The 25,250-nt window shown below is 44.1% G+C and overlaps 1 protein-coding gene across 2 annotated transcripts in view; it reads left to right on the forward strand.

Annotated features, from left to right (window-relative positions):
* vps13b (vacuolar protein sorting 13 homolog B) overlaps positions 1–25,250 on the forward strand; it is a 457,445-nt gene that overhangs the window by 17,166 nt on the left and 415,029 nt on the right. For both annotated transcript variants that reach the window (XM_083761686.1, XM_083761685.1), the window contains exons 4-7: positions 9,124–9,241; positions 19,232–19,399; positions 20,068–20,249; positions 22,547–22,721. In XM_083761686.1, the coding sequence (XP_083617812.1) occupies positions 9,124–9,241; positions 19,232–19,399; positions 20,068–20,249; positions 22,547–22,721 (643 nt within the window). The remainder of the gene's footprint in view (positions 1–9,123; positions 9,242–19,231; positions 19,400–20,067; positions 20,250–22,546; positions 22,722–25,250) is intronic.

Genomic DNA, 25,250 nt, shown 5'->3' on the forward strand with positions numbered 1-25,250 from the left:
TCATCATTCTTGGCCTTTCCTCAGGGCTCATGATTGTAGTCACTACAATCCTTTACAATCCTTTGCTCGGAAACAAACACAGTCAGCTGGGATGAAAGCGCTACAATATGAGCTTATAGAGCTCCCTCTGCTTTTCCAAAGCTTACCTCTGTTACTGCGGAGAACTAGTAAAAAAAATAAAAAGGCATTTTGTAACAGAGATTTGATGCATGAATACCCTGGTTATCGGATTAACTTTAAATCTGATTAATGGAGAATTATGCACACTTTAACTGGAGCAGCCCCGGCTACTGTAGCATAAATATTGGTTCCTGTGGTATTACCTCAGGTTTGCGTGTAAGTCTGGGGAATTTCTCTGAGGGTTTAAATCCACACACCACAAAGGTCAATATAGTGGACTTGAATTGCTCTTGGAAGGTCACATTGAGCAGGGGGCAATAATGTTGCCAATTGGTGTGCATTGTAGTGATCTAGCAGAGGGCAGGCCCTTGTCAAAACTACTGTGCAATGTTTTAGAGATTAGTTGGGGCGCTAAGCCCAAGGCCTTGCTCACGGCAATGTGAAGCAAGGCCTGTTACTATACTGTGTGGCACTTTTCAAATCGTACCTTGTTACTGTCCCATAGCAAAACATTTGCATCACAACTGTAGTCAATTACATCCTCCCAGGTTGAATTCATTTCAGACCCAAGGACAATAGTTGCACAAGGTGTCCAACTGAACTAAATCAAAGTCAGAAGCCCTGCTGTTGCTGCTCTGTGGGTCTGCTCCACAACCTGGCTCCCTGTTTGTCTTTATTGTTATTCTGGGCATGTTAGAAGCAGATATTAAACATAGCCAGTTTGACTTGGGTACAGCGGAGGCACTCTTGGCAGCGCACCCCTCGATGACATCAGCAGGACTTCTCGTTGCGATTCCTCTGGGTTCCAGAGTGAAATAGTTTTGTAATTGTGCAGTCCTTTTTGGCAGTGTCCTTGGAACCTTTTCCATGTCACCCCCCCCCGCTCTTTAATGAACATGTTATATTTCTGGGCTTCTGAAAGAAAGGAGTCACATGAAAATTAAGTGCTTTCATTGTAATATTATGCAGGGCTGAAATGTGCTTAGTAACACTTCTGGTATCGCAGACCTTGTAAACAGTTCCCTGTTTAAAATAGTAACAGAAAAGAAAAACCCACAAGTCTGCATTGTCTTTGTTGTGGTGATGCTAATTATGTAGGTATGAGAGCTTTAAAAGACGTAAATTACAGATAATTCAGTAGTATGAAGAAATAAACAAGAGTTTCAAATATACCAGTGCTGTGTGCTTACTTTGTGATTGGACTTTCCTTTGTTTGAAGTCAAGGCTGTGTTGTTTATCTGACTGGTTAATAGAAACATGTACAGTATGTGCTGAGTAAGTTAGCAGAGTTGCGGTGTGTGGTTTCACAAAATAAATTTGACTTGGACAAGGTTTTTATGGAAGTATTATAACTACTCTAACTGCTCATAACTGCTTTTGAACATTTGGAAACTACACATTAATTTCAGCCACTCAGTCAAAATAGGCTGCTACAACCCTGCACATATATCTTTTGTACATCTTTGAAGGTTAGCTTCAGTATTATTATTGTTTGGTTTATTTTAAAGGTATACTTGATTGATGGCACAGCCATTCGATCACACTTTAAAGTGTAATTCCATCTATTGGATTATTAATGAGCATACTTTCCAAAATCACGAATGTAAGGAATTCTTTAACTTGACTCCCATGTAATCAGAGGCCTTTTTCAGAAGCTGCAGTTTCTTTCCTGTATCAGTTTTTTAGCCACACAATATCTTTTCTGGAAAAAAAAGAAAAGGAAAAGGAAAATAATATAGCAATTCATTCGACACTTACAGCAGGACATTGTGTACTTTTATGACTATAATATTTCATTCGAGCAATATGTCCATTGGAAATTTGGGTTTTCTTTCCCAGTAGTGGGTTTAATTTCAGCAAAAGAAAGAGAGACATGGAGAGAGAGAGACCACATTTTTGTAATGAGCTGTTGTCAGTGAGATAATTATTCAGAGTGTCATACAGTGTGATATTTATCGGGGTTCATTTCGGACTCTAATCCCCCAATCGGCCATGGATTCCAGCTGCATGGCTGTGTGCTGTGTTTGTACAGTCAGCTCTTTATGATGAGGTGTGTGCGCTTTTGTGTGTGCAGAGTCTGCAGACTGTGCACGTGTCTGCACGTTGTTTTGGCAAGTTTTTGTACACATGTCATGTGTGTGGTAATGTTTGTGTACAGTAGAGGTTATTTGTAAGTTTATGCACTTAAACTCAGCTGTGTACAGTCAGTGTGTATTTACGTGTGTATGTGAGATTCAGGCCTCGCTTGCTAGCCCTGGCTGGCAGCAAACTTCCCAGCGAACCAACGATGTAAGGAGAAAATGAGAGCCGCGTCTTTAATCACGGTGTAATTTCTGCATTTGTTACAGTTTCATTAAAAACCCATTAGCAACAAATGTCTAGTCGAGTCGATGGAAGCTAAGGGAGGTCGAAATAAAGGACATTTGAGTCGCTTGTGTCAAAGCTGCGACACTGTAAAATCCTCAGTCTACATTTAACTTTTAACTCTCAGAGCTACAAATGGATAAGTGAACACCAAGGATTATACTCTATGGTAACAATGACCACATACTCAAAACACTGAAAAAGAAAAACCCTCTTCATCTCTCGCCCCAGTTGGTACCAGATGGAAGCCATTGTCCTGAGTGCTAATGTCATTGGCATTTAAAGCAGAGGTATGGCGGCCTTGTATTCATTTAGCTCAGAGAGCGTAATGGACCCTTGCTCTCAGAGTAAAATGCACACTCAGGATTTTCTAGTGTATGTACTAGGTAGAGAGGGGACAATTCCTTCAAAAGGTAATACAAGATGTAGAAAGAAGAACGGAATAGGGAGAAAAATGAGGAAGACGACAGGAGTGAGGCGGGGAAAAAACTAGTGGAAACGGGAGGAAGAGGAGGAGTAGAGTTTGGAAACTGGAAACGAGACGGAGTCTAATAACAGTATGGATTTCCTGAAAAGGTTTCGGAACCACTGTTCTAGAGACGACTCGCCCCTTAGGCGCCACGCTGTGAAAACGAGGAAAAGGAACCAAAAGTAGTGAGAGAGGCAAGGAAGAAAATAGATGATGATGACGAAGAGCTGGTGATGGGGAAGGAAGAGGACGGGGTTGCTGTATAGCGGATGGCTGGAAAGAGAAGAGCAGTGCTGAAACGAGAATAAATGACCTGTGATGTAGGAGCAGAGAAGTGTGGTCTCTGTTGTGTGTGTGTGTGTGTGTGTGTGTGTGTGTGTGTGTGTGTGTGTGTGTGTGTGTGTGTGCGTGTGCGTGTGCGTGTGCGTGTGCGTTAGAGACGAGCAGTGCGAGCGTTGCTGCTGGGGTTCTGGGCCAGTGGAAATGCAACCTGAAACCCTTCACATCCACTCTGTGTCTTCTAATGTTCACCAGCAGCCAACAATGCTGGTGTTTCGTTTTAAGTGAATTAAATGGGTCACAGTCGTGTGTGTGTGTGTGTGTGTGTGACTGTGTGTGTGTGTCACAGTCACACAGTGGCAGCTGCCTGAGGGGAAGGTGAAAGTGATTGACTGGTAGTGTGTATATGTCTGTCTATGAGGTTTGGAGTGTGTGTGTGTGTGTGTGTGTGTGTGTGTGTGTGTGTGTGTGTGTGTGTGTGTGTGTGTGTGTGTGTGTGTGTGTGTGTGTGTGTGTGTGTGTGTGTGTGTGTGTGTGTGTGTGTGTGTGTGTGTGTGTGTGTGTGTGTGTGTGTGTGTGTGTGTGTGTGTGTGCGCGCGCGTGCGTGTGTGCGCTTTGCATAGTGTAGGTGTAGGGGAGGTCTGATTGCCAACCTCTCCCCAGGGACAGCACTCTTTGGGCCCTGACATGGTGGACAAGGCCTCAGCATGTTGGACCTGCCGTGTGTGTGGGTGTGGGTGTGTTGAGGAGGGGCCAAGGGAGCTTGTCTGAGATAAGGGGAGATCAGGTTTCCTTCATTTATTTTCTCACTCCTTAGGCGTTTGTCCTCCACTGGCTGGCCTTCACTATGCAGCCCCGCTGCTTTGAAGTCAGCATGAGTTCATCAGCAACCAGCGGGAGGAAAAACAACAATAACAAGACTGTGTTTACCCAGAGCAGGTCCTCTGCATGCTCCTATTAATCCACTGGAACAGTGTGAAATTGACCAGTTTAAAAAATGTTTGGGTTATAAACGTCAGGCAGGTTACAGCCATTCTGTTCAGCCAACAGTCCGCTTTTTCCCTTTTTTTTCCTCTTTTCTTTTTTTTCTGCCAGTGCTCAGCTGAAATTGAAAAATTGCCCGGTAATTTGCGGGGGAAAACGAGAGAGAAAATGTCATATTTTACTCTTCAGAAATGTTGTATTGAGCAATGAAAACAAATGGTGGAGGTTTTGTTTTGTTTTAGATCAATTGATGTTGACATGAAAACCTTGGAAATGACAAGAAACGGCAGCGGGGCCATTATTCTATTTTCCCCCCCTGCGTTTTTCCACTATGTATTTATTGTTTTCAGTAGGCTGAAAGAAGTTTAAGATTCTGTCTGGTTAAACCAGTGTATTTTTTATTGTTAAAGTGGTTAACTTCTCAATAAGTGTAAAACTTTTCAAACAGTTTGAATTATTATTCCAATTGGGCCGCATCAGGTTCACTTTACACTGTGTGCCATATGCCTTCTGAAGCAGCTTGTGTAACCTTTTTAAAATGTCATTATCTTCCATAATGTACTCATTCACAAGCCATATTCTACACTGTGTTTTAGTTGCTAGTGCGCAACCGGCAGTTAACACATAGCTTTCCTGTTTCTCATGCAAGCACTAGCTTGTTTGCACTGTGCATCTAAATAGATTCTAGTTTCTATTAGCAGATGGTGGTGATGGTGGCGGTGATTGGGGGGGGGGGGTGATGATGATGTGTGGAGCAGCTCAGTTCAGGGTCGACCCTCCAGACAGACCCAACACGCTACCTCCTGGTCTCTGACTGAGCCAGACATCTACAGGGGGGAGAGGTCAGGCCTGGCCTTCCTGTGCCCTAACCCTCCATGGGTGCCCACTTACCCTCTGAGTAGGGGGTCCCCCTCGCCTGTCACTCACACTGCCAGGGGCCACTCATTTTCTGTCCGTTGTGCTCTTTCTCATTCTGTTTCTTTCTCTCTCCCTGGCTCTCGATCTCACTTTACCACCCCCTTTCCCTCTCCAATATCTTTTACGTCTCTCCTCCTCTCTCTCTCTTTTCTCTCTATCTCTATCTCTCTTTCTCTCTCTCACACACACACACACACACACACACACACACACACACACACACACACACACACACACACACACACACACACACTTTTCTTGCTGCCGTCATCTTTAGTCAACAGCTGAGTTGACATGCCTGCAGGCGAGGCATCTCCCCTCCCTCCCCTTCCTCCCCATACCTCCCTCTCTACATCCTTCTGTGCGTCGCTCCCTCCCGATCCTGTGCCCTGCCGTGGCGCTGCAGGGATCATCTTACCCAGCAGCAGCTGAGGCAGCCTTCATTTGTCCCAGGGCTTCCCTCTGAAAAGGCTTTTTTTCACCCCTGGAGAATAGTTCACTGCCCATGGTGACATTGAGCGCTTAATTGCACCACTGCCAAATCTGGCAGTCTAGGCCTTCAGTGGCAGGCGAGTTGCTGAACTTGGTGTAGTTTTTGGCCTGCAGGCCTACACATTCCTTTAGGTATAGATATGAGCGGCTGGAGGGGAGAGTGTTTGTAATGTGCTCAGTGGAGGGTAGTATGATGTAAACTAACCGCCTGATATGTGAGCGTGTCCCCTGATTGACTTATCTCATCTAGAAAGTAGAAACCAGTCTCCTGGGTTCTACATCTAAATATGTGTAAACAGTGCAGATGCAGCTTTTGAAGTGATTGCAAGTCTTAACAAATGAAGTGTGAATAATCAGCAACAAATCTACTTCTTATTATTTGCCAATTTCTATCATTTGAAACCTTGATGAGGTATTTATTATTCCTCCACATTTTGTTTACCGATTCCCATTGCTCGGCAAGGGGGAAAAAAAGAAAAATAAACTGCTTGCAAAGTGCAGCTCTACCGCAAAAGGCCTTTACTGAACACTGTGTAAATATATCTGCCAGAGCCTCAATCGGTTGTTTTGGCAAAGTCATGTTTACTTTACCGCACCGGGGGAAATTTGCTCCTCTGCAAGTGTCTCCAGTCTCCACAACTCAAATTATGCAAAGTATGTTTAAAATGTACTCCTCATCACACAGACTCATCACAGTGTCAGATCCAGAGGTTTGGCTGGGAGGAGAGTTATTGTGCATTGTGTGTGTGTGTGTGTGTGTGTGTGTGTGTGGTGGGGGAGACAGAAAGAGAAAGACATGCTCGTAAGAGATAATAGAGAGTGTTGATTGTTTGTTTTGTGTTCTTGTGAGTGCATGTGAATACACGCGATCTCACAAATATACATATACTAACTATGTATCATTCTGTGTATTGGTTAATAGCAGAAAATCTACTAGCTATTTTCAGCAAGAAACTCCATTGTACGATAAAGTATAAATCAGGCTTAAAGGGAAACTTCACCCTTTTTGCAAAAACATATATATTAATGACGTTTAGAAGATTTACTGTACAACACTTTCCCGGGGGTCTTTATTCGTGAAATATGTGGGTTTATGGTATATGGTGCATTTATATATCGCCTTTATCCAAGGCGCTTTACATAGATTGTGCATTACATTCACCCATTCACACACACATTCATACACCGATGGCGGCGGAAACCATGCAAGGCACCAACCAGCACATCAGGAGCAATTAGGGGTTCAGTGTCTTGCTCAAGGACACTTCGATGCTGATTCTGGGGGAGCCCGGTTTCGAACTGCCAACCTTGCGGTTGCCATCCTGTCACTCTACCCCTGAGCCCCTTCCCCCCCCCCCCCCCCCCCCCCACTTACTCACTTACTTCCTGGACTACATGTTGTCTCAGTAAGACAGCCCTCCCCCTATCCACAAGGAGGAGCAGTGCACCAAAGCATTATGGGAATTGTAGTCCAGGAAGGAAGTGAGCCCAGTGTCCATGACATCAGAGACACTGGGCTCACTGCTAAAATATAAAATATCAAAAACCACATTTTACACCCCCAGGAAAGTGTTCTAATTCTTCTAAAAGTAACATATTTATTTTGTCAAAAAGGGTGAAGTGTCCCTTTAAGCGTATGTCTCTCACAGGCAGCACATTGTGTGTGTGTGTGTGAGTGAAATGTGCTTGGTTTTGACACCTTGGTTGTTTACATTAGTCAGGATAAGGGGTGCCTCCTGAGACCCTCTGTTGAGGTGATCCCCATGTTTAAATGCTAACCACATGTGATCCCTCCCTCTCTTCGTCCGGTCCGTCTCACTACCTCACCGCCCAGGCTGACACTAGAAAGGTTACAGTGCTGCAATAACCCCTAATCAATACCATTCTGGGGGTTAAAACGCCTCTCTCCAACACCGCCCTCGCCTGCCATCTCTATTTTTAGACTGTTCCTGATATGCGTTATACCCAATTTGGGTTCAGTGCCATTGTTTTACTGTGCTTCAACACCTTCCTTTCATGCTGTTTATAATAATTTCTTTCACTTATTCCCTCCTGTTGCAGACTTCCGTCTCCTGGGAATATGACTATGAGGTATTGGTGAAAATAGCGTTTTAAAGGGAAACGTCTCTGATTTGTAACCCAAATCCCATTGTTCTGAATGTGAGGAGATCAATAATATAGTGTGGCAAAAAATAAACATTTGTGAGTTGTGATGACTTGTGAAATGTTGACACTTGACACTATCATTTTGCAATGTCATCTCACATTATTGATCTAAAAAAATTAGAACAATGGTATTAAGGTTTAAAAAAAAAAAGATTCCCTTTAAGGCCAGTAGATAGATGAGAATACTTGGTAGTAATATACTAGTACTAGTACTAGTAGTAATGACGTTGTCTTTGGTTGCCTCGTTTCTGATTAATGAGCCAACATGAACTAGAGTATAAATTGGAGAACAATTTTTCTGATGGACCTTGTAGTGCAATGTACGGTCCATCCATTCCATTTGCCATTACAAAACCAACCAATTAGAATTGCTGTTAGTAACCTGTGTAATTTACTAAATTGTGTCATTCAGTGAAATAACGAAAGTATGCAGAACAAATTCTTGATGTTTTGAATGCGTCAAATGTCACTGAGTCATATGTAATAAAAGTTAGTTACCTGATAGAGCTAGAGTCTCTCCCCTGTGACCCTCTGACCCCGACCACTGTTTCTCCTCATGTCCCTATTGTTTTGGTTGCACCTCACCTCCCGGTCACGGAGCACCCTTGAAGCCCAAGCACTCAACTAGCTGAACCAATAAATAACCCCCCAATCTCTACTCATTTTGTTTATCTTCAGGCTCATCTCTGAAGGGGATGTCCATTTCCTTCTCATTCCCACACATAACATGCACGCGCATTCGCACGTGCGCAGTGCGCACACACATGTACGCACGCACACACATGCACATGCACACGCGCACACGCACAAACACGCACACACACACACACACACACACACACACACACACACACACACACACACACACACACACACACACACACACACACACACACACACACACACACACACACTCTCTCTCACACACACAGGTCTTCTTACATTCCTAGGCTTAACAGTCCCCTGGTCTCTGAGTGCTGATGACATGTCTTGGTTGTGGAGGAGAGGGACTGGAGTTTATTTGTAGAGCTCATGGAGCTGGTTGTAAAATGGGGATGGGAGGCAGGGAGGTGAGGGAGGGTGGGGGGGGGGGGAGCGGGTGATGATCGGTGGTGCGTGGTGAACACTCCCCTCCACATCCACCACTGCTTCTGACACACACACACACACACACACACACACACACACACACACACACACACACACACACACACACACACACACACACACACACACACGCACAAACATGCACACTATGAAGCACCCACAGCTCTGCATCCACTACTACCTGTCCTCACCGTGCGTATACTGTGCGTTTGTTTATTCATCAGGACGACCACGAGAGCGGCTCCAGCTCCACCAGCCGCAGTGCCTCAGACAGCTCCAAGGCCCTGGCCAAGCCCCGCCGTCTCCAGCAGGCAGCCCCCAGCGACCCAGACCTGCCCCCAGGTGAGTGATGGCCCTGGGGCCAGCGGGGCTACTCTACCTCCCCTGCTCTGGGAGTGACCACCGGGGCCTCAGCGGGGGAGGACGCAGCCAGGGAGGGAGATGGAGATTAGGATGCAACTAGTAATGAGAACTGTGGGCCTTTTTAGTATCTTGTCTCCAGAAGGAATGCAGAAATCTATCCTGCTGGTTTGTTCCGATGCGCTACACTTTAGAAGTAGCAGGAATATTCTGCCTGATTAACACCCCCTAAAACCCCACAAAACACACTCTTATTGTTCTAAGCCTCATTTTTCACCAGTGTTAATATATCCAGAGAGAGAGGAAGGGGGGTGTCTCTGTGATAAATCACGGACTGATGGCTCTTATCAGCAAGGCCACTTGACCACATGCCTCCTACAGGGCCATGGATTCCAGGCCTGCCACACTCCAGCCCCTTTACAGCACCTCACAAAGAGGGGCCTTGTTTGATTGTGTTTAGGCAATGGTGTTTTGAGACCATCTTTTAAGCATTTAGTGTGTTAAAAAAAAAAAAAAAAAGTTTTAGGTGAGTGAAGCGCACCTAAAAGTTATTTTCACATACTCCCAATAAAAATATATCAGGTTTTTGTTATAATTTAGAAATGTCTAATTATTTAATTATTATGGATATATCGTAGCATTCAGTCATATAATACAAGCACAGAAAGGAAGGAGAGAAACTGATACAATTGTGACCTCGACACCTCTTTTAAAGACTTTTCACACACTATATAAAAGGTATATAAAAACCTCTCACATGATTCACCATTAGATTGTAAAAAAGAAGATCAGTGGCACTGCAATGGTCTGGGGGCATGGAAACGTTCCCCGTGCACTAGAGAAAGAGAGCGCAAGTGGCGAGGGAAACAACCAAGACAGGCACAATGAGCGGAACTAAAGAAAAGGACTGCAGAGCAGAAGGGAATTATCTTTTAAGAGCCTGTCACAGTCTAACACCCAGCCATAAGCCCGTGCACCCAGAGACCCAGAATGTATGTACATGGACTCCTGGCTGGTTGTATCAGGGGAGGATCCTTTTCCAGGCCTGACGTTATGAGATAATATCTCTCCCCAGCTGTTAAAGCAGGGTGCCTCACACCGCAGCGACTCCCTCTGGGCCTTCCTCCAACAGCTCTGCTCCCAGGTGTGCGTGTCTGTGTGTTCATGTGTGTGCACACCTCGCACAATTCCGACACCGGACTGGACATGGCTCCAATCTATTAGGGTCCATTGAGACAACTCTGAGGCCAGAGGTCACGGCACCTCAATAGCAATAAGGAAGTAGTTGAATGCTGTAATCCCAGTCTTCCTAATTAAAAGGTAGAGGAGGTAAGACTAACCTGCGATGACTCAGAGAAAGGATGTTTTCTTATGAACGAGATACAAAACAAACCTGTCAGGAGTCTTTTAATGGAGTTAAGGGATGTTTTCTGAAGGAGAGGACACATTAGCCTAGTGGCCAAAAAGTGAACCCGGACATGTTGAGTACACCAAGGTTTTATGTTAGAAATGTTTAGTATGTGTCCCCAGCATGTAGAAACTGCCGGATGCTAACTTGCATAATTATGTTGAGCAATTTTCATAATTAGCATAATATGTGACCATACCATTAACAACCTATAGAAGGCAAAATATTCAAAATGTCATCATGCTTTATGTAGCATGTGACGTGTCAAACTAGGGGGTTTTCATGATGCTGAATCCATTCCAAGCATTAGTTTTGCAAAAAATCATTAATTGGGCTAAACACGGCCATTGCCGTCATCACAAATGTGATAATGTCAGCACAAATGTGATAATGTCAGCACAATTGGGCAAGTGGGCATGGCCACATATTATGCCAATTATGAAAATTGCCCAACATATGCAAGTTAGCATCCGGCAGTTTCTACATGCTGGGGACCCATACTAAACATTTCTAACATAAAACCTTGGTGTACTCAACATGTCCGGGTTCACAATGGGGCTCTATGGGCTGGCTACTAGACTACATAGTTTGAGCTTGATTTTGCAGATGTTTGTATGTATATTATTTTTCCATAGACTTTTGGTCTTTGTCGTCAGCTATGATATGAATGTAGTTTTTGTCCTGTGTGCTTTTGTCCGCATTCATTACCTCAAAGTCTCCCATCAACTTAAACTTGAGGATTGTGGTTTTCTTCTTCCCAGCCTCAGAACGGATAGCAATCTGAATGCCACAGAAAAAAGAACAGTTTTTCTCAATCACACTCCCCTGAAGTCAAACTTTGTTTACTCGTATTTTGTATGGAGAGACACAAAGAATGATTCTCTTTCCTGCCACCCACCCCCAACCGCCCACCCTGTGCGCACATCACCACATGCAGGCTTGCCCCAAATTTACACTACATCTTCAACACTGCACTTCCATAAGAGGCAATCAGAGAAATCTTGTGTGTGTGAGTGTGAATGAGACCAATGGGAAGAAAACAGCCAGTCTCATCCCTTCGTCACCATCTACGTCGACAAACCACCGCGTTGCGTCTGCTTCCCTCCCCTTCAAAACAACCAAAACAAAACACGGCCGACACTAGAAAGCAGCCACCAGCAATTATACAGTCATTTGGCCCTAAGCTCTCACATGTTGAATGGATTTATCTTCCCTGTTCTCCTTGTGGTGGAAAATAGTGATGTTAATTCATATACCATGGGATTGGTAGCCACACAAAGACCAAAGACCAAGTGCTTCCACCTTGGGCAAATTCTGTGAGTGATTATGTTTACTGCTGCTTGTGGGGGACTAGTGGCCACTGTTTGTGAGAACCACATTTCTCTGTTCTAGTGGGCTTGTACTTAGGGCCTATTCACACACAAAAAACCTATCTCTATACATCTGGCCTCAAAGAAAGGCATTTTTATGTACTTTTAACAGGTACAATCTGGCTTTGAATCTGGATTTGACTTATTTCTACCCCCAGAGTGGTAGGACCAGTTTTAGATTTGAAGTTAAAAAATTTGGCCTTTTTTGAAAAAATAAATAAAACCTTTTGTCCAGTTAATAATCTCTTCCACGCCAGATGTGAAAACCCACATTTTTCTCTGGTGAATGTAGCGCAAGCCATTTAGTGAGAAATGTCTTTACAATATGGCATTTTTTTCAGATTAAGTAATCTCACGCACATGCTGAGAGGGAAGACATAACCCATCTGCTACTGCAGGAGCATCTGAGTTCACTGGCCAAATCCATTTTTGACACATTTAGCCATTTGGTTTTTACTATTTACTATCGTTCTGCGTCCACAAGGATTGGAGAATTGACTTGTACAACCTGTTCCATCCCTGCAAAACACAGATATGGGTGTGCTGCTATCTGCTTTGGCTGTGCATATCTGACTTTACCAGAGAGAGTACTAAAATGTTGGAGGCACATAACTTTCTGACTGTGGTGTTTTCAATCCTAATTCTCCCAGATGGGCAGTGAACTAATACATTGGCCTGAACTGCATAACCTGGGGAGCAAATGCTGGTCTTAACCACTTTAACCCTGGTCTCCTGCTGGTCATATTTTGTCAATGTCATCATTATGGGTGAAAATGTTCTACAGTTTTAAGACATTTTCAGAAATGCTGTCTGTCTGGAAAGAATTGCAGATTGAGATTCACACACAGCCACAGAAGCACAGCATGTAAAACTAGAAAGGTGCACTCTTCAAACTCCATGAATGTCTTATCGGCCATCAAGAACTGGTTCGCCAGCAATTCTTTGCAATTAAATGCAGAAACAATCACAAGTTTTGCCCCAGACAAGGTCGCTGCAGATGTTGCCGTCCACCTTGGGTCACTAAAGACAAACATTTGGAGTGGAATTTTAGATCAGGCTATGCTTCTGGATAAGCATGTTAACTCTGTGTCCAGTGCCTGTTTTTATCACCATCGCAATATCGCTAAACTTAGTCAGTTGTTTCACACCCAGAGTTAGATATGATCATCCATTCATTTGTGTCTTTACGTCTGGATTACTGTAATTCCCTTTTCACCTGTCTCTCTAAATCATCATTACTGGTCCAGAATGCTGCTGCCAGATTGCTGACCAGGTCCAGAAGATCCTGTCACATCACACCCATCTTGTTTTAAAATTCTCATCATCACACACAGAACCCTCTATGGACAGGCAACCCCATATCTTTGTGCCCTACTCCACCCATGCATATGTTCTCAGAAGGTCTCTGAGATCCTCATCCAAAGCCCTGCTGGTTGTTCCTTCCATTAAACTAAAAACTAAAGGTGATCATCATCAAGCCTTTGCTAGTTTCGCCCCTAGGCTAAGGAACAACCTCCCCTACCACCTGAAATCTGTGGCCTCTGTGGACCTTTTAACAGTTTGACTGCGGAAAACGATTTACCGGACTTTTAATCAACCCCCCTTCACTGCCGAGATTGTTGTATTACCTTTAGAGCATACGCTGAATTATTTGGGCTTTTAATCCGCGAAAATCCAGCAAAAAAAGCTCCCCTGGTTTGTTATGATCCGAGTGTAGCATCCACCATCTTGGTGCACCCGGAAGACGCACACAAGACTGGTCTCAATGAGGCGTTGCACCCCATTCGTTTACATTGGCCTCAATTTCCCAGAAGCCCTAGCAGCCCACAGCATGTGACGATTTCCGTTTTTTTTATCACAACAGATGCACCTACTCTCTTTCTCCGCGGCGAAGAAGAATTTTCTTTTTTTTGTTTACATTACGGCGGATTAAACACATAAAACAAAACTCGCGTATGTCCGATATGGCAGCGACATTAACCTGGAGTAATCCATTCAAAGCACGGAAACTGTTAAGACCCACATTTTTGATAGGTCTTTGTAACATAGTCAAGTAATTTCTTGATTTTTACCAGTGCCGTTTACCAGTTCCAAGTCAATCTTAGCCGATTGAAATGGAAAATGGAAAATCTGTACTATGTGTACAGATGTGTATGACTTTTGGAGAAAATGAAAAATGATGAAAACTGGTGACATGGGTGTAGCTTACAAGAGGAGATGTATCATGATCAAACAAGGAACCAAAAGTATGGTTCAAGGCAAGAGTTTTAGGCCAAAACATGAAGCATCTTGTTATAGAGCCACCATGAGGTTTGGGGTGGAGGTTCTTCCTTGGCCCATTGGGAGTGTGCATTTTACGCCGATCGGTTCAGTGGTGCCTGAGATTAGCTGTTCACAAATCACCAGTCAAACAAACAGACTGACAGGAGTGAAAACATAATCTCCGGCCTTCAGCTGCCTGCACTGGCAGAGCTAATAAGGCAGAGATGATTCTGACTGAATGTCTTGTGTGTGCTAAACTATGTGCTTGGTTTTATTTTGTATGTGCACTGTGCATGACTACTGTATGTGCATATGTTGGTATTCGTGTGATCGGGAGAGAATGATGTTTTCATGGGTTGAAAAGCAAACAGGCTCCTGTGATAAATCCTCTGTCCAGTGCTACTGCTGTCCTGGTACTGCTGCCTGCACTCAGAAAATAAATACTGCAGGGAATATCCCATTCTGGTAAGGATTGGTGCTCTCTCCACTGTGCACTGTATACCCTGCTGTACCAGTCAGGTTTCACATACAGGGTTGCACTCTTTGAGACTGTTTGAGGCAGTCGGTTCTCAACCTTTTTTATTTCAACGATTCCCATATGCAAAAGACTGCGTGGTCCCACAATGGGTCCCCATTCTACACTGTAAAATCCTCAGCGTGGGGTCCACATTGACAACCAGTTGTTTGAGCGGAACCGCATCGGTGACATTATTGTTTCCACCAGGCTGAAGGCATGGGGAGAGAGTATGTTTTGCACTCCGTCCGTCCGTGTGTCCGTCCATCCGTCTGTGAACAGCTAATCTCCGGCACCGTTAATCGGGTCGATGCCAAATTTTGGATGCCAACAATGAACCTCTGCCCCAACATTTCCAGAACGGCCTGTTATAGCACCACCAGGAGGCCGACTTTTGAAAAACTACGTTTTTGGTATTACTCCTCTGCCCAATTCTGCCCAAAAATCCCGCAAATCGTTACACACTATCTCTATAGTCATGTGTTCAAGACGGATCTGGCCGATATTTCATATTCCATCCTGATTGGCTAACATTGGCTTTCAAAGTTTGCAGGATTGGCCCTTTTGAAACAAAAAGCCTCAAATCATGACCGCACCATGCAATTTACGTGAAATCTTTCACAAACTTTCCTCCTAGGCTGAGGAATATATCCCACCCTTTTCACATTGGACTGTTATAGCGCCACCAACAGGTGGATTTTTGAAAAACACATTTTTGGAACAAAATGCCTCAAATCATCCAATTGCCATCAATGGTGTAAGAACAAAATGGCACCCTTTTCACATTGGCCTATTATAGCGCCACCATGAGGCCACAACCTGGTGGAGACCTGTGCCCCGAGGGGCACTTTTTTTTAGTTGTCTATAATGATTCCTGATAACTGACTATTATTGCTGATGTCTGCTAAAAACTGATTGGCAGTAATTAATAGGTTAAGTTGAAGTATATGATTCTGTATTTGTGTGGTGTCTACCAACCAGCAGGTTGTAATGTAACCAGATACTGTACAATTCTATAGAATACAAAGAAGTGCTCTTGCTATTAGAAGCAACGGTCTCCTCTCTCTTTCTCTATGACCCTAACGGATTTATCCAGCAATGTGTAACTCTCTGAGGCTGAGCAGTAGAAGAGGGGACCTCATTGTAAACCTCTAATCTGCAATTAACTTGAAGTCAGGAGAGGCAGAAAAAAGTGGACCTGGAGCACAAGGCTATATCAACAGTTCAGCTTTGGCCAGCCGTGTTTTAATGTGACGAATAGCTCATGTTTGGCCATCTGGAAAACCTGGACATTGTATCATTCTGCTCCTGGAAGACAAATAAAAGATCCTTAGGAGATGTAAATGGGGATTTATAGAATTCTGGGAATTATACTCCCGTGCTTGAAAGGTACTGTTGTCCTACAGTAGCTATGCATTCTATTTTAATAAGGTCTAGGCTACATCGCTGGCTGTAATAATGACATTTTAGAATAACACAGCAGAACCAACATACAGTATATTTATTGTCTGATGGACTTGTCAATCTTTTTCTCGCTGGCTAATAACTGGCACAGCTAATAGCTGCTAATACTTTCCATATACAGGAAAGAGGGTGAACATGGACAGTATAGTGTTTCTTTCCTGTATTGCACAGAAGAGAGTACTTGGGCTGTGCTGAGATCACATAAAGGAGTTGGTTTTTCCAGTCATTTTATGGTTGAACAGTTTTAAGTGGGCTCCTTCCCTGTGGGCCGCAGCACAGGTGCTGGCTGTGTCAATTGTTTACAGAAGTTCAGAGTGGCGCGATGGCTCACCGAGAGACGGCTGGGGGCTCGGGACCGGCCGCAAGGCGAGCTGCAGTACGAGTTTGGGAGAGAGCGAGTGCACGTACATGCAAGAAAGTGAGAGAGAGGGCCTCGACATGGGTAAATTAGATCCAGAGAGGGGAATAGCAGGGGGCAGAGCGCCTGTTTTACTACCCGGCCTGCAGGTGCTTTCTGACTGACCCCAGAACCATGTACGCACACACTCACGCACATGCGCATGCACGCACGCATGCACGCACGCACGCACGCACACCACACACACACACACACACACACAGACACACAGACACACACACACAGTCCTAGCTACATTCAAGCACGCAAGCAGAGAGGCAGGCACACACACACACACTCAGGCAGGCGTGCACACAGGCAGGCACGTATACAAGGCACGCACACATGTCATGAACACATATTGCGTTTATGAGTTGAGTTTATATTATATCATCCTCTTCCTGCCGCTCTATTTAATCGGGCAGCAAACGAAGGACAATTTTGTCAATTGGATTATGTTAATATGTAGCTGGGCCTGTGTACGAGTGGCAGAACAGCTAACCAATTCATATAAATATTTTCATCAACGGCACCATTTAGTTCTGCTTAATTATCGGTTCTGTCATGCCCCGGCCCAGGCATGTAGATACAGGAAGACAAACATTTGGTTTGGAAAATAAGGGAAAAGCATTAAAGGTTTATATGTTTTAACTCGGAGTGACTGTGTTTAACAGTACATGGGAGGAATGAATAATGCCATTGGTCCTGTGGTTAGGAGGATTTATTGCTGTGTATTTTCATATTTTATGGTCAAAACTCCCCTGTCTGTAATATTTTAAGTTCTTTCTTACTTTGTTGAGTAATGACCTTACCATGTATGTTTTTTCTGTGAAGCTTCTGTTTCTGGGCGTCACTGTGGCCATTAGGAACGACTGGTAACACTGTAGGATAGCTCCCCCAGCTCTGCTGAAACCCAATCTATGGCACTGCTCATTCTCTCCTGCTCTCTCTCTCTCTCTCTCTCTCTCTCTCTCTCTCTCTCTCTCTCTCTCTCTCTCTCTCTCTCTATCTCTGTTTGTGTCTCTCTCTTTCAGTCTTTCACCCCTATCCTCCTCAGCTTCCATCGCCACACCCGCCCATCTTTCATCATCACCACAAAAACAACTTGTCTATTACTGTTTATTTTTGTCAGTCACCACAAAATCTACATTTCTCCATCATAACAATTTCTCTATTATGTCCTTGTCATCAACTCTTACACTTCCAATGAAAATTCCAATGAAATGATTTCTTATTGTTTCTGAGGTGAAATAAATGGTAATATCAACTTGTTGGTTTGAGTGACAATAAAGTAAATTAGATCTTTTCAACAATAAGCTTCCCATTTGTTTCTCCTAGTCAGTGTCTTGCCAGGAATCCCAGCATTGCTAGACCCAAAATATCAACTTCATTATGCTGTCCATAACTCTCCCTCTCCCATCCCATGTAAATATTTGAGAAGCGGTCTGCATATGAGTGTGTGTTTGCAAGTTGTCTGTGCACAGTAAAGTCCTTAGTGTTCATTTAACTCAGACAGTGTATGAATGAAACTGAATGGACCTATCCATCTGGTTGCATTCGTACACTCTCTGAGTTAAATAGACACTGGGGATTTTTCTGGGTGCACGTGCTGCAGTGCCTGCGTATATTTAAGTGAACATGTAGACTCTGGAGTGGTCGTGTGTTTGTGGTGGCTCGTGCATTGTTTGGGGTTCCACAGTGCTCCACATCTGAGAGGAGAGCGCATCAGAGGTCCATAAATTCACCCAAGATTTGTTGCGCTGCTCAGGCAAGGGTGAGGAGCAAAAATGTTTTCCTATGGATATTTAGCTCTTTTCACTGCTCATGTCCGAGGGGTCGACTGTGGCAAAAAATAACATGTCAGGCCCTCCTCTTATTTACGAGCCCACGAGGATGGCAGAGGTCAGCCTTACTGAGCCCATGGCTTTCGGGGAATGTAGCTCTGGATTCCGCTCTTTTACTGTGTATCAACACTAAATTAACGTGTGGTTAAATTATGTCCTCCTTTCCTCTCCTCTGTGTATGTTCACGTACAGTATGTTTCTTTATGGATGTATGTGCAATATATATGTGTGCCTGTGCGTGCATGTATAGTCGTTGGCCTGATGGGGGCACTAGAATTTAAAAAAGAAAAAGTAAAGTCATAACTCCTACGCCAAGTTACCTGAAACCTTCTACGACGTCCATCTATCCTCAATCTGCATTTTTGCCTCATTAGAACCGCTGACGTCTAACTACATTTTACTCCAGTTTGGACACAATATTTGTGTGCATGTTTTGTACAAATCCAACACATGAGCATGGCGTAGTGCGTGCGTGCGTCCATGTGTGCGCACATGTGCGCGTTTATACCTTGGTGTTCATGTGTGTTCTCCATTACCTCTGTGTTCCTTTCAGTTCCGCTTGCTTGCGTTGTCGCACCGCGACTTCTCAGAGCAAAAAACGCAGGTCTCGTTGAAAATGAACTATAGGCACGTTTTATCGCTCCCGTTTGCAAGGCCCTTAATGCACACATGCTGTGTATTTTAATGTCCATGTATTCTTTTGTGTCTTCCAGGCTACGTGCAGAGCCTGATCAGGCGTGTGGTGAACAACGTGAACATCGTAGTAAACAACCTGATCCTCAAGTATGTGGAGGATGACATCGTGTTGTCGGTGAACATCACGTCGGCAGAGTGCTACACTGTAGACGACCTCTGGGAGCGCGCCTTTATGGACATCGCTGGTGAGCCACGCTTTGCAGGAAACTGCAAATATCTTTGGTGGTTCACACACAGGTCAACTAGATATATTGGTTCACTTTCATTTTATTAGCCAGTTTTTTAAATGCACAAATTCAGATTTTAAATCATTCTTTCCTTAACACAGCACTTTAGTTTACAATCGTCAAAATAGCTTTACTACACACACACACACACACACACACACACACACACACACACACACACACACACACACACACACACACACACACACACACACACACACACACACACACACACACACACACACACACACTCAGTTGAGTCTGCAGAGTGTCATGTTTCCTTGCTTCCTATTTTTGAAGGGGACCCAGAGATAATGGTGATTTATTTGCTAGTGCCTGCTCCCTTCTCAGTCAAGTGTGTGTGTGTGTGTGTGGGTGTGTGTGTGACTGTGTGTGCTCGCGTGCGCAGTGCAGTTTACGTGTGTGTGTGCGCGGTGCAGTTTACACTTAAACTTGGGGTGGTATGTTTGTGTTTGTGTGCGTGCCTATGCCAGCATGTTTATGCATGCAAATGCACTAGTGTGTATACATTCGTGCCGAGCAGGATGTGCTGTGTGCATGTGTGCCAAGCATGAGAGCGTGAGTGGCATGCACGCTGATTTCACATTCATTCTCCCTCTTTCCAGCTCCAGAACTGGTCCTGAGGAAAGTGATTAACTTTGCAGACTGCACGGTGTGCCTGGACAAGCGCAACGCCAGTGGGAAGATCGAGTTCTACCAGGACCCCCTGTTGTACAAGTGCTCCTTCAGAACCCGCCTACATTTCACCTACGACAATATCAACTCTAAAATACCAGCTGTCATCAAAGTGAGCAGTCCTAAAAACAAAAACAACAACAACAGCAGTAATAATACCCACAGCAACTCAGAAATTCCCACAGCTGGAGCCAGAGAGAGTTCTGTGTTGCAGGCCCAGGCGATGCACACATTGCACAGTAAAATCCTTAGTGGTAATTCACCTCTAAAGAGTGCAAAGATGGAACCAAATGGACCATCAAGGGGTCCATTTGGTTCCATTTGTACACTGTGTGGCATTAATTTAACACTGAGTTTAACTGTGTGATGTTTTCAGAGTGTACGAGGCTTGAATATGACATAAACGAGGCAATATTAATAATTGGATTTCATCTTTCCTGTTTGTAATGTGTCACACATGTTGGTGTGGAACAGTATAAAACTGTCAGCTCTACAAAACAAATCTCTTTGTGCAAGATGTGACCTCCAAAGGCAGCTTAAACGGTCTTAAATCAACGACTGTATGATGACTAACTTCACTTCATTGTTCCAAAACAGTATCACGTCTACTAATACTAGTAGAAAGGGGCTGTGTTCTGGGAAGAGCTACCTCCTGGTCTGAAACTTAAGATAACGCTGCAGATAATGTTATGAGTCATTGAAAACGTCCTTCAGGATTGGGTTTTGACTCAAGAGATCCCTAAAGATATTCAACTGGCTTTCCAACACTATCTTGAGTAATTTATTTTGGCTGTTTTGAAATCTGGTAACACATCCCAATGTAGTAACTTCAGCAAATCGAAGCTTCCAAAGCACAATAGGTCAGTGTTTGTCTGTGTTTTGGGAACATGGAAATGTCTCCCCTGAAGCTAGCATTCAGAACACAGCCTAGAGAATTCAGTTCTAATCTGTAATGTCTTGAACATTGCAAGGCTTTTCCATCAACAATATATGGGAATCTGGATTGTGTAGCTTTGCTGAATGTGTGTGTTTTTTTTAGTATCAGTCTCCAAAGAGTTTTATTTCAAAATAGCGTGAACCGTTCTGAAGGAGATAATATACTACTTACTGTCAGTGCCCACTGATTTCATTATTCATTGTCAGTGGAGCCACTCCAGCGTGTCTCTCCATGACTTTACACAGTCTTGAATCTGTTCTTAGCTTTGAGATAGGCTTGTTCTTGTCTTCCTTTACTAAATCAACACAGATTATACAAACAAATTCAGTTAAGGGCATCTTTTTCATTTACAAAAACCACAAGGTTATATGACTTAGTTGAACTCGAGGGCCAACACAGTATGCCGTCCAAAAGGGAGCTTGTTAGTTTCCGAGTAGCCACAGTTCTAGAGCGTCGTCACAGTAGGGAGCTTAAACATAGATATTATGGTGTCTAGTTGAGGTTTCTTGGCCTGCGGTTTATAAGTCTGTCTATACTCTATTAGTGTACAGTCAGTACGGAATCCAGGATGTCTCCCTCTTGTCCAGCTGATTGCCACCTACAGTATTAGACTTTAGGACGGTTTTCTGAATATGTAGAATGAATTCCATTCCATTTATATATAGCAGGAATAGACATACACACAAGGCCACACATTGGAGCAGTTAGCGCCGCTCATTTTCAAAATGCATGTTCATTGAATTATAGAGCAACGACTGCAAAATAAAGTACATAGATCTGTGATTGGATCTCTGTGCTTATATACACTACAACCACGATATTACCAGCGTGTTTTATATTCAGTGGGAACTACAGATCCAGCCATATAATACAATCTGTATATGTACTATAGAAGTAATGCAAAGTAATAATACCGGTAATACCATCTCTTGCTATTGTTGCCAAGTAAAATTGTCAGTGTTCATTTAATTCGGAGAGTTTGCAAATGTAACCCAAACAGACCCTTAAAGGTCTGTTTGGTTACATTTGCACACTAGAGTTAAATTACACCCATTCAAATCAAGAACATGGTTTGGTGCCTTCATGTAATAGGATCTGAACTGGAGACAGAAGCATTCATCAATCAGCCAAAAGGGAAACCCTACTGGGAGAGAAGCAGATATTTACACGCTCAGTATCAAAGACGGCCCTAAATACAGTATGTCATGTGAGGTCATATCAGAAGCAGCCCTGGAGTCCATTTTAGTGTCAGGGCTATATATCACAAAGTAGAGGTTTATCATTCCATAGTTTTCTATTTTTTCAAAAACACATTTTAGATTTTTTTTAGACAGTGCAGAGACAGGAAACTGATGAAGGACAACGATGATGGGCTAGTTTGAAGGGCAACACAGGCCTGTAGTTGAAATCAAACCATGGATGCTGTGGTTGTCACCAGTCACTCAGTTCACCATTTGTGTGTGTCTCCTTAGATCCAGACCATGGTGGAGAGTCTGAAGTTGTCCATCACTGACCAGCAGCTGCCCATGTTCATCCGTATCTTGGAACTGGTCATCGCGCTTTACTACGGAGAGATCGGAGGACACAAGGAAGGCGAGGGGGAGGAAGGCACTGGGCACACACGAGAAGTTATAGCCGCCTTACCAGGTGAGTAGATGCTAGTAGGGAAAGTAAGGTCAACCATTTCCAATCTTTTGACCCTTTTTATTTTTTTCTCCCAATTTTGTCATTATGCTGATTCCCAATTTCCCTCAAACTACTGTGTAGTTTGTCACTGCTGACCACTAGAGTTGGTCACGTGGGACTGGGAGGGTGTAGATGATCATGTTTCTCCTGTGATAAAAGTCAGCTGCATCTTTTCACCTATCATTGAGGAGTTTAATAATAAGGGCATAGCGCAACACATTATCTGACCCAGTTCTTCTCCCTACTGAACAGGTCCCCTGACCAACCTATAGGAGTCGCTAGTGCAGCGACAGAGATTGCCCTGCCCGGCTTCCAACCCTCTAACGCAGCCAATTGTATTCATCGGGGCATCTGGCCAAACCGGAAGCATTGCAGAGGATTCATAACCCTAATCTCTGTGGTGGTGGGCAGGAAGTTTATCCCTACTTTACCCGAGCGTGCAGGGAAAGTAAGGACAACCATTTTGTGGCCTGGCAGTGTTGGGCTCTCGTTGATAATTTGATATCAACCGTTCCTGCAGTGATCAGATGGAGTGACATGGAATTTATTTTCTTTTGACGTCTATTCATTACTTATTCATTGCTTCACTGAATATTTTCATCTTTGTGCACGGAGCCACAATTCTGTGGATCTGAACGCATTGTTGTCTAAAACACATTTGCGAAAGGGGGATATCGGATTGTTTCTATTCCAAACACTGTTTATTATACGATTTGAACAGTGTGCTCCGATTTCTCAAGTTAGCATTCGTCCTATTGTGCACACATCATTGTGCCAGCATGGTTACGCCCGCAGTTATGTTTCTCTGACAAACTTTACAAACATGGTTGAAAAGTCTTTAAGTAGTTAATGAGCCGTCGGAACATGCTGAAAGCTCTTGACTCTCTTCTCAGGAGCCCTCGTCTCATTGCTCTCTCCATGCTGCCTTCCTCGCGGCGGCTCAGCCTGTCCACATGCTGTTGTTGTTCCTAAATGGGACATTGAACATCACTTTGACCATGGTGTAGCACTCCTCCTGGTTTTTCCACAAACAAAAGCTGGGAGCGCGTAACTCGACACAGACGGTTGTCGTCAGGCCTGATCCCCTCCATCTGGGGGGGCTGGATGGAGGAGAGGAGAGAGCAGAGACAAAGAACCACCAGAGGAATCAAAGACAGGCCGTCTGAGTCCCTTTGATTGGAACCCCACAGAGAACCATGCCCCCTCCTCCCAGAACGACAAGAAAACACAGGCATGCACGGTGGAAGGCACTTGCGGTCATGCACATTGTGTGCTTGCATATGCACAAAGCATACGTAAGTATGTGTGTGCAGATGCACATACACACATTCACAGTAGGCATATGCACAGGTATGCAAATACTGTTTTATTCATAATATAGATATTAAGAAGTGAAGCCACATACGCACATGCCGCACGCACGTACGCATGTACGCACGCACGCATGTACGCACGCACGCACGCACTTTCTCTCTCTCTCTCTCTCTCTCTCTCTCTCTCTCTCTCTCATACTTCTATACATTTAGAAGCTCTGGCATTATAATCTCCTACAGACTCCAGACCGATCTCCACCAGTCATTCACCGCCTACAGCAGGATCTCTCCCGTTGAGCCCACAGACTCCTGTACTCCTATAATAGTTCTTTGGTATTCCTTCCATGCCCATCTCACTACTCCCCAGTGTCTCCTCTCTGTTCCAGTCCGAGGAGAGGATTAAGGCCCAGGTCCCACTGCGTTAAATCAGCACCAGGAGCAAAGTCATGGAGGAGGGGGGGAAGTGGTGGCAGAGGGGAGCACTGGCAGCCCAATGCGATGCAGACTCTCTATCTAACTCACTCACTGCCTGCCTGCCTGTCGGCCTGGAACTTTACTGCGAGTTGGCACAGCTTCCAGTTCTGTGTCCAATGCCAGATGTAAGAGTCGGTGTCATGCTACTGCTATGCAGAGCCTCTGAGAATGAATTAGTATCCCATCACAAAAATATACAAGAGGGGACCGGCTCTTGGAACCTGAGCGCCCCCAGATCTTGTTATGCTGGAAGTAATGCAGAGAGAGAGAGAGAAAGAGAGAGCAGAGGACAGGGAGATAGGGTTGTGTGGGATTTGGGGCTTGTTCACAGACATACTGTACTATGTGGCTTTCAATGTATTTATTTCACGTTTAAAAGAGATGTGTAAACATTATCTACAGTATATATTTACAGTATATACAGTATGTATACACACACACACACACACACACGCACACACACACACACGCACACACACACACACACACACACACACACACACACACACACACACACACACACACACACACACACACACACAGAGAGAGAGACACAGTATATACAGTAGCCTATATACAGTATATAACAGTACACACACATTCACATACTGTATATCGTCTCTGTTGGGTGGAAACCACATTATGTCCAACAGATCTACATGTGTGTGCATAGTATACTGTAACTGTGCTGTACTTTTTTTTT

The sequence above is a fragment of the Protomyctophum parallelum genome (assembly GCF_964188405.1).
Source record: "Protomyctophum parallelum genome assembly, chromosome: 3".
Taxonomy (NCBI): domain Eukaryota; kingdom Metazoa; phylum Chordata; class Actinopteri; order Myctophiformes; family Myctophidae; genus Protomyctophum; species Protomyctophum parallelum.